General features: G+C 39.3%; 2 protein-coding genes across 4 annotated transcripts in view; both read right to left on the reverse strand.

Annotated features, from left to right (window-relative positions):
* Positions 1,537 to 8,268, reverse strand: LOC109825249 (probable mitochondrial import inner membrane translocase subunit TIM21). Of its 3 annotated transcripts, none has more exons than XM_020392060.1 (9): positions 8,116 to 8,268; positions 7,887 to 7,983; positions 7,452 to 7,507; positions 6,213 to 6,231; positions 5,910 to 6,019; positions 3,772 to 3,953; positions 3,173 to 3,221; positions 2,967 to 3,086; positions 1,537 to 2,042 (listed from the first exon to the last, which is right to left on the reverse strand). In XM_020392060.1, exons 1-9 carry the CDS (start codon positions 8,146 to 8,148, stop codon positions 1,884 to 1,886), a joined length of 825 nt encoding a protein of 274 aa, XP_020247649.1. In that variant the 5' UTR covers positions 8,149 to 8,268; the 3' UTR covers positions 1,537 to 1,883. The 3 variants fall into 3 exon arrangements, with proteins under 3 accessions (XP_020247649.1, XP_020247648.1, XP_020247650.1); XM_020392059.1 differs by having other exon boundaries at positions 2,967 to 3,110; XM_020392061.1 differs by lacking the exons at positions 5,910 to 6,019; positions 6,213 to 6,231 and having other exon boundaries at positions 2,967 to 3,110.
* Positions 8,890 to 9,282, reverse strand: part of LOC109825248 (GDSL esterase/lipase At1g71691-like) — a 2,265-nt gene continuing 1,872 nt past the window's right edge. The window contains exon 5 of the mRNA XM_020392058.1: positions 8,890 to 9,264. Coding sequence (XP_020247647.1) covers positions 9,041 to 9,264 — 224 coding nt within the window. The 3' untranslated portion in view covers positions 8,890 to 9,040. The remainder of the gene's footprint in view (positions 9,265 to 9,282) is intronic.

Genomic DNA, 9,282 nt, shown 5'->3' on the forward strand with positions numbered 1-9,282 from the left:
AATCTCAAGTCGGGTTCAATCTCAGGTTCGCATGGAATACGACTTGATTCATCAACTCCAACGACCCAATTTAGAATTCAAACCAGTTAATTTTTTGAAAAAATACAACTCTTTTCTAAAAGAATAAACAACAAGAACACGAGAAATTAAGCAAATAAAGCATGCATACCTTATTGCAACATGATTCTCAAGGTTTTTTTTACCATTACTTATATCAACTAGCATATTTTTTTAATTTGACTCTTACAAAACCTCTAATTCTTACATTTGAGAATCGAACCTAGAGCATAACACATACCCTAGCACACCACATACCCTAGCACACCCTATAAGCCTACCCTTTAGTATTTGATTCCTAATGAGTGGCACGCTTCTGTACCCACCTTGTGAACTAGAATGAACCGGGTTTCATGCAACTATGTTGTTGTTGTTGATGATGAAAATTGAAATGACGAAATAGATATTTTAATGTATTTATAATAGTAATATTTTTGAGGAAGGACTCTATGTTATGCTTCGTGGAGTACAATTCATATCAGGATTCCCCACCACATAGAGTGATCTAATCCATTAAGGAGGGGTGGCAAAATACCTAGACTGTTCCCCTACCTCCCAAGATCCGTACTTTTTCTTAGCAAGGAGTCGGTCATATTTAAATATTGTAGTACACTAGTATCAAGTATTTTACACACACAATACACCTAGGGTTAACTAACTCGATTACACCCACCTGTACAAGTACATGTTTGAGCAACAATATTAACGATCAACATCATTCATTGTAATCTATGCGTTCAAACTTCATGGATATCAAAAATCACAGACAAGATACTTCTAGTTTGTACATCAAATGGCCTAAAAATAATTTGCCTGTAACGGTCTAAAATGCATGTTATTTTGAGTTGGTTGAATTATAGGATAGAAAATATCAAACCACATGATATTTGATCCGCACTCGTTTGATGACATGTAGATCACAATGAACGGTGCTGATCGTTAATATCGACACTCGAATATGTATTTTGCGCTAGCTCACGCACACACTCATAAAAAAAGGAGAGTTCAAAAGTGCACTCTTAAACATTCGACGTAGGACACACCTGGGAAGCAAGCCAAATAATGTACACAAGAAAGACAAGGACACACGTGGGGAGACAAATAAACCCGGGGCGCTAGCTCACGCACACACTCATAAAAAAAGGAGAGTTCAAAAGTGCACTCTTAAACATTCGACGTAGGACACACCTGGGAAGCAAGCCAAATAATGTACACAAGAAAGACAAGGACACACGTGGGGAGACAAATAATACCCGGGGCGCTAGCTCACGCACACACTCATAAAAAAAGGAGAGTTCAAAAGTGCACTCTTAAACATTCGACGTAGGACACACCTGGGAAGCAAGCCAAATAATGTACACAAGAAAGACAAGGACACACGTGGGGAGACAAATAATGCGTACAAGAAAGACATGGACAGGGGAGTAACTAATGAAAGAAGATTACGTAACGCGAGTAGCTGGAAAAGGAGGAAACATGGGCATTAAGCCACGTCCTGATCTGAATTACTCTTCATCTATAACAAATCAGTCATTCATTCAGATCAACATCAGTGACATTGGCTGCAAACAGCGAGAACAAAAGTTCGGACATCATACAATTATGTTCTGGCTGCAACAAGAAATGATGACAAACGATAAAAAGAAAAGGAAAAGATACAGCCAAATTATTTGCACCTTTTACCCCCTGTAAATAAAACCTGCTTGCCCCTCTATCCAAATCCTATCATCTGATTTGTGTAATCGTGGAACATCATGGAAGAGAGTGGCAGGCATATACTTTATCACAGAGCAGAGGATCAAGCTAAAACTGTAAAACAGTAAATTTTAAGCCGGAACATATGATTCCAACAACAATTTAACCGGAGACGGTGACTTAATCTCAACAATGAGGTAGGTGAATTTCCACTTGTTGTCGGAACTGTCCTTGAACATTTCTGTATACACCTTGCCAGCACCATGAGGCCCTCGAATGTAGAAATTTACCTGCAAAAACATCAGAAAAGCTATTATGTTTATACTTTATACACTCAAACCAGGGAACTCTACTGGCTCAAGCCATATTAATATATGTTACTAGCATGGCTGCAAACTTATGGTTGAGATTTCATCAGTATTAATAGCTTAGACATTACATGAAAAAATATTAGATGGATTTTGCAGGAAGAAGGGACAGGAGCCCAAATGTTATTACTTATCAACTATTTTAAACAGATACGGGTGCAGGTACGGACACGGGTGCAGATACAGAACACGACAAAATTGTAGAAGTTAGGATACGCGGGCACGGCTACATATGTGCATATTATATTAATAATCTACATGAGACCGACATTGTTTTTCATTTACATGTTATGAGACTAAAATCCTTATACCGTTTTTTTGTTTCTTTTATCGGGTACAAATTGAAAAACTGCTGGGTTTTTTAAACTAGATTCTCAAACGACCCTTCAAAATCAAACTTATGAACTAGGTATGTGCTAAAACGATCCCGTCTCGAGTCCAATGAGTTGCATAATTTGAGGCGAAGTGTACGATATACATTCAACAAGTGTATCACATGTATTTTGAACTAAAAAGGACACGGATACGGAAGCCTAGATGAAGTGTCCGGTAACCTAGCTTATCAAAGAATTACTCTTTCTCAGTCCTGACTAGTTAAATAATTTACCAACAGTTGCAATCATATCTTAGTTTGAGAGCATAACTCTTATCCCATGTTTTATGTTCTTTCCATAGTTTGTAATTTTTTTCCTAGTACTGCTAAAACTAATTAGCATGCAAGAATATTCCAATAACATATGAAAATCTGAGGAAAAGAAAATGGGAGGTTCATACTTCATTTAACAGGAAAAGACGACCAAAGATTAAAACAAAATAAATACTTCAGTAAATTTTACTAAGTTTCACCTCAACATGCTCAATGCCATCTTCGTCAGTCCAAACCCTATTAGGAATGCGTTGGCGAGCAGCACGATTTCTGCTTTCTGACCCATATCCAGTAACAGGAGAACCAATTCTGACAGAAACCTGACAAGGCCAAGAAGAGAATGTCTGCGACAAAAGAAGATAGATACATTAAATTCTTTGAGAGCCTACTTTAGCTTATCACTAACCTGACTATCATGTTGAATCCTTTCCAGAGCCTTCCCGAAAATTTTGTACCTATATAGGTAAGGAACTGCAGTTAAATAAGGAAACGCTCTCCAACAACAGCCATAAATAAAAAAGAGAAATATTACTTTTTATAAGAACAAAAATAAACTATATGTAATAATGAATACTAGGCAACTAAAGAAAAACATAATTATATGAATCTTTTCCTGTATTTACATCTCAAAGCGGCCATCCAATTCATTATAAAACCAGTCATTGGGACCACAAGTTTGGCTTATTCCCCTATATATCATTGTACAATCCAAAGGTATGTGCAAGTGAAAAAAATCATAAAAAGGCAAAGAAAAAGGCGGGCCATAGAGTAGATGTTCATCACAGCACTAGCTGCTTGTTTTCCCTTCAGCCAATCTCTGGAACTTGACATAAACTCTAAAACCAACCCTAGTGCCTTTTGAGTTTTTAAACTAAAATTCCGAACCTCCTTTAGCCACACAGTTTTAAGGTTCAAGATCATGTCAACTCTCCACTTATCCCGATAGACATTACACAAGTGAAATCAATGATATGCAATTTAAAGAAAGAAGTGAAGGAAACATACTCCTTAGGCTCGAAGATTAGCTCCTTGAAAACAGCATAAGCAGCAAACCCTGCAACTCCAAGACCAGCAAGTATTATAACACTGTATGAAGCACCTTCTGTGAAGGTAACTGGCTTTTCAGGAATATGATATGTGGGAGCATCAAATGGATCATCAACGGTGGATATATCTTTTCTAGTCCCCTGTATAAAAATAGTAAAATGGAAATTTTGTCTCCTTCGAAATGTAAATAGCAGTTAATGTAACATGATGATGATTATGAACAAAAAAGTAATACTTACACAACATGAAAACTATAATAAAAAAAAGTAAAGTATAGACTCTCAAATCAACATCGTGCAGTGATACAGTAATTTGAAAGATGGATTCTCTATCAAAAGTAATTTCTTCAGACACTTCTTATGTGATAATCCATTGACCTGTAAGTTTCACAATCATGACAATCCATGGTTGCGGATTCTCAAAAACATTATTGAGACCCGCAAAAGCAGTTCAAATTAGTAGGCTTGGTATAAAACAGAGTACACGTGGTAAACAGTGCTCTAAACGAAAAGCCGCGCCGTAAAAAACTTCTCAACCGTCTGATCTTTCATCCTTATATCAGGTTTGTAAATCAAGATGAGTGGAGCAAATTGGACATGCATTGAACCACAAAGTTCTCATGACCATTAGATTGAGAACTGACCTCAAAGGACCATGGCATGCCCCTATATATCTATATACGGTGGGGTTTAAGGTAACTGCACACAGCACACGTAAGTTACCCAGGGGTTAGTTGCTGAACCTATTTAAGACTTGAATCACTAATATGGAGGCAGTGCTGGAGGCAATGATCTGATCCTCTGCTCTTGTTTTTTGCAAGGTTTTAAATGTCGGCCGACATGTCCGACATATCGGCCGACATGTCCGACATATGAGCCGACATGTCCGACATATGAGCCGACATGTCGGTTTGAGGACTTGAGCGACACGATATAGGCGTTTTCAACTCGTATGTCGGTTTTCAGGACCAAATTGGAAATATCGGGGGTCATATCGGGCATATAGTCCGATTTTTCAGCCTTGAAAAATTGACCAATATGGCCCTATTTTTTAGATCTGTTTTTTGTTATCAGGTTTGAGTTTAGTGATAAAAATCCAAGCTCGTTTGACCCGTTCTCATGTTTAAGAGTTTCTTATGAACCCGATAGAAAGAAAAGAGAAAAATTAGGTGTACAGCAACCGATCAGTCGATCACTCCTTTCGTGAACGACGACATCCTTCCCCCACCTCCATCTCGGACCCCGGTCGTCCATCTCCTGTTGCGCCCCGAAATCCGATCCCCAACCGAACTCGAGGGCGGTAGGGTATCCCGTCGTCGGGATAAAGGGAAGAAGGTGGTCGGTGACTCATCCGAAGGACCCCGAGCAGACAAAGAAGAAGAGCCCTCACACTGTCTCCTTGCGACGTCGGAATCCACCCATCGCCGGTGCCGCCCCTAGAATTTATAAAATATGCTTATATCGAATTTAGGAACGCTTAGATTACATTTAGGATATGATATTATACATATGTCACATGTGCACCACCAGATATGGCAATCCAATATTTAGTCTATGTCCCCCGATAAATCCCTGATTTTCGCTATCCGACATGGATTTCAACAGTCTGATATGAACCCGATATCCGACATTTAAAACCTTGGTTTTTTGTGACGCTACTCCCTCCCTCCCTCCCTCCCTCTCCTCTTCTTCTCTGTAAGACTATAACCTCATTCTCAACAACACACGGATGCTCTTTTGTCAACCAAGTCTAGCAATTCCCAAAATCCAACCTGGAAATGATGATGTGTTTTACTGGTTGTTGGAGTTATTCATTCTGAAGGTGTTCAGAACCAATTGAAACCAAACTGAGCACAACAAAACCAAAGCCCAACACTAACCTAACCCAACCCAACCCAACCCAACCAAACAGTTTCTTCCTCAGAAAATAAAGGACTGTGAACACGAGGAAATGCAAACATATTTATTCCTCCACCTCTGAACAGCTCATGCGAAGTAAATAAAAATGCCGGTATCAAGGTCACAGGCTCACATAAGTGCAGAGCTAATTGCCTTTAAAATCACAAGAATAAAATAAAAGACTAAAAAACATTAAACCTCCTGTGATTTTGGCCCTGACGATTGTGAACTATCAGATGCTATTGTTCTGACTGAATGACAAAGCATGCATTGTTTTCCATATTGTTCCCAGAGTGTAAATGAGTCGTCTGTCAAATCAGTCCAAGTCAGCGAAATTCTAGGGCGCATATAACATAGCATATTTATGCAAATAAGAGAATTTTTATAATGAAAAATGATGGACCAGGTCCATCATTTGATTCATTTCAAAAAAAAACATAATATATAATATTAACTGACATTGGCAATTAACCGCTTATAAAGTTTGAGTGTAGAACTGACCTTTAACGGTCCTCAGATCCTGCAACAGGAAAGAAAAAAAAGATCAGACATCCTTCTCTAGAAATTGTATGATATGGTGAACTCATTCAATCTAATGGATGCAAATAAACAATTTATACCATGTAAGGTGTTATAGACTTATAGTGTTCCCACTCGCCGAAATACAATTCATTGACAAATGAGCGGACCGATGTACTTCCTCAATCAACGCCCCAATCAAATTGGTGGCCCAAGCCCATCAGAGAGTCTGACTTAGCCGACTGGACGAGTCGATATTTCTCATGTCGACTCGAAAAACGATACTAGTCGGCCCTCTCGTCGAAGACGACTCGCCAGGAGTCCACTCGACCATTCGTTCAACGCTTCACAAGACCGACTCGAAAGACGTTACTTCACGACGAAACAAAAATATTTCTGCTTCGAGCTTATCCTCGCTGACAACATGTCCATGTTGCATTTAATGCTTGACAGGCATCATCATGTCTCTAGCCCCAATAGTCTTTATGACTCATCGGACCACGTGAGCCACCGACATCCCACCACTCACTTCCCCCTTAATGACTAAGTGATATTCCCTCCAGTCGCCAGCCGACACCTATAAAACAGAAGCTGAGTCAGCCGCTAGCGCTTGTTCATTTTGCCGTCCTATTGTGCTCGACCAAAGTGATCAATCTCCCGCTTATGCGCTGAGTATAAATACAAGTACTATTCTAACGCCCAGGGGGTTCAAAAATCGGGTCCCTTAACACATGCATTGCTAAATAACCAGAACAGATAGTTCTTTCTGAACCTCATTCAAGTTCATCAACTAACTTGATCGTTAGAGGTACAACGGGGGAACCAATCCCCACTCTCTCAGGAATTTCTATTTGTGCAAATTCTTCAGACACCCAACTCAAGAAACAAACATAAAATCAGAGAAGAAAGCGGTCCCTCTTTAACACTCATCAAATCGATCATTTCCTGGATCCAATTGACTGTGTGATCACTAGTACATCAACATAAGGGAACATAAAACTGATGCTTATAAGCTGTCCAGCAACATAAGCTCCCGGCCGTACGTTTAATTTTTTGAAGATAGAGAGAAACAAAAAATAGATAAAGGGTAAACAAGCGAGCGTGTGCAGGTGTTTGTGTGTGCTCTCACGTGTGTGCACCTTTACAGCTGCATTTATTCATGTGTGCATATATGCATGCATTTGTCTATGAAGAAATGTGCATCTGCCATAAAGTCCATACCTTAAACGTAGTCATGCTTGAAGAAAAAAAGCGCATTCCAATTTTTGGACGTATATCTGAAAACATATGTCGCACACAAATTAGCAAGGATCTGATTACCAGATTAAAGGTGATAAGAAAATAATTTGTTGGCTCAAAGAGAACAAACAATTAACAGCCAATTGTTCAGCATGCTCAAAATAAAGGACCATATCTAGCAAAAAGGATTAAGCTCCAAAATTTTGCATTTTCATTTTAGAATTTGTTATGGTTTGTTGGAGAAGTTGAGCATGTCACAAAGGATAAATTGAAAATATTCCGTTTCGTGAAACATGTGCACGAGTTCCCCAACCCGCCTCTTTTTGAAGTAAATTTGTGCGCTTTGGTTCTAAATATTTTGTAAAACCACTAAAAACAGATAAATCATAGTGATAATGAATGCAAATAGGTTTTTACCAGCGTTAATAAAGATTGAAGAAGAAGCAGCAGCACCCTCGGAACAATAATGGGCTACCTCCCGCTGCCGCAGCAGGAGATCCCGAGCAATCTTGAGCTGGAAAAGAAAGATCAACGATACATTCCTTTCCTCAAAACATCAAACAAAATCTAGAAAAAAATTGAAAAAAAAAACAAAGATTCGGCGCAAGATTTTTGTAAGTAGCTGGCGGTGAAGGGAGAAACCTACGTGTTGACATGCGATGCTCGCGCCCCGTCTCATCCCGTCGATTTGCCCGGGATTTTACAGAGGAGGGGACTTGCTAGGGTTTATTAAGGGGTCTGGGTTGAGAACAGAACGATGACCGGCGAGAGCTTATGTAATTTTTTTTTTTCGTGAGAATTTAATTTTAATTAATTAAAGAAGACTAGATGGAAGCCCCGTCGGATCTGATCCGGGTTGGATAGTTGAAGATCCAACACAAAACCAAGCTTTATTATTTATTAATAATAAAGAGAGACTGTAGCGGCAGTCGGATCCTTGCGAATGGTTTATTACTTGACCCGACCCGTATGACGCGATGTCGGGGGCTATGCGGCCGACTCCAGCCCCAGACACGCACGCCCCCGTTGTGCATTAAGACAGGCCTTGCACACCAAAAAGCAGCAGTCGCCAAAGGCCCAAAGACTAGCGACCCATACGCCAAGCATCTAATATCGTCTAGCTAGCAGGCCTTCAAATGATGGTTGAATTTAATTAATTAATAATAGATACTATTATTATGGAGAAAATATTTTGCTGAATATCTCTCTCTCTCTCTCTCTCTCTCTCCACTTCTCTTGATAATTAAGTACCCTCTCATCCTTGTGATGAGAAGTAGATAATGAAATGATCGTGCCAGCAATAGAGATTTTTTTTTTTTTTTTTGAATTAGAAAGTAAATGTTAACAGGAGATTCCAGAGACCGGTTCTAAATGTTTGACGATAGTTGAATAGGGTCATTAATTTGTTGATTATAAAATCATCTTCAATAAAATATAAACATATGTTTTACAGGGATATGATTTTCTTCCCCCCTCCTTTTGTGAGGATGCATGTACACCTTATTAATTAGAGGAAAGTCATCCATCGCTTTAAACTTCAGTGCAAGTAGCTAGGCAACATTTTCTTATAATTAAGACTCGATAAGCTCCTGTACGTTTCTGGGGAACGAGTGTTGCAGATTTCCTTGGTATGCGAGCCGGGATGCAATGACATTAAAAGCATCAGTAGGGTGGTAAGGATCCCAGAAAACAAAATCTCTCCGGTCGTGGCACTTTAGAGGTAATACTGGAAGACATATGATCTGACCCTTTGCTCGTCCAGCTCCACAACACGCCTTGTGTTGGTATTTGAACCCTGTACGTATAACGGTTT

This window comes from Asparagus officinalis, chromosome 10 (genome assembly GCF_001876935.1).
Source record: "Asparagus officinalis chromosome 10, Aspof.V1, whole genome shotgun sequence".
Taxonomy (NCBI): Eukaryota; Viridiplantae; Streptophyta; class Magnoliopsida; order Asparagales; family Asparagaceae; genus Asparagus; species Asparagus officinalis.

Excerpts from the sequence above, each read along its gene's own strand:
- LOC109825249 (XM_020392059.1), bottom strand. The coding sequence starts at position 8,148 with ATGAGACGGGGCGCGAGCATCGCATGTCAACAC. Across the intron at positions 7,508-7,886 it reads TTCAATCTTTATTAACGCTG|ATATACGTCCAAAAATTGGA; the intron begins GTAAAAACCTAT and ends ATATGTTTTCAG. Across the intron at positions 3,222-3,771 it reads CTAATCTTCGAGCCTAAGGA|GTACAAAATTTTCGGGAAGG; the intron begins GTATGTTTCCTT and ends TTACCTATATAG.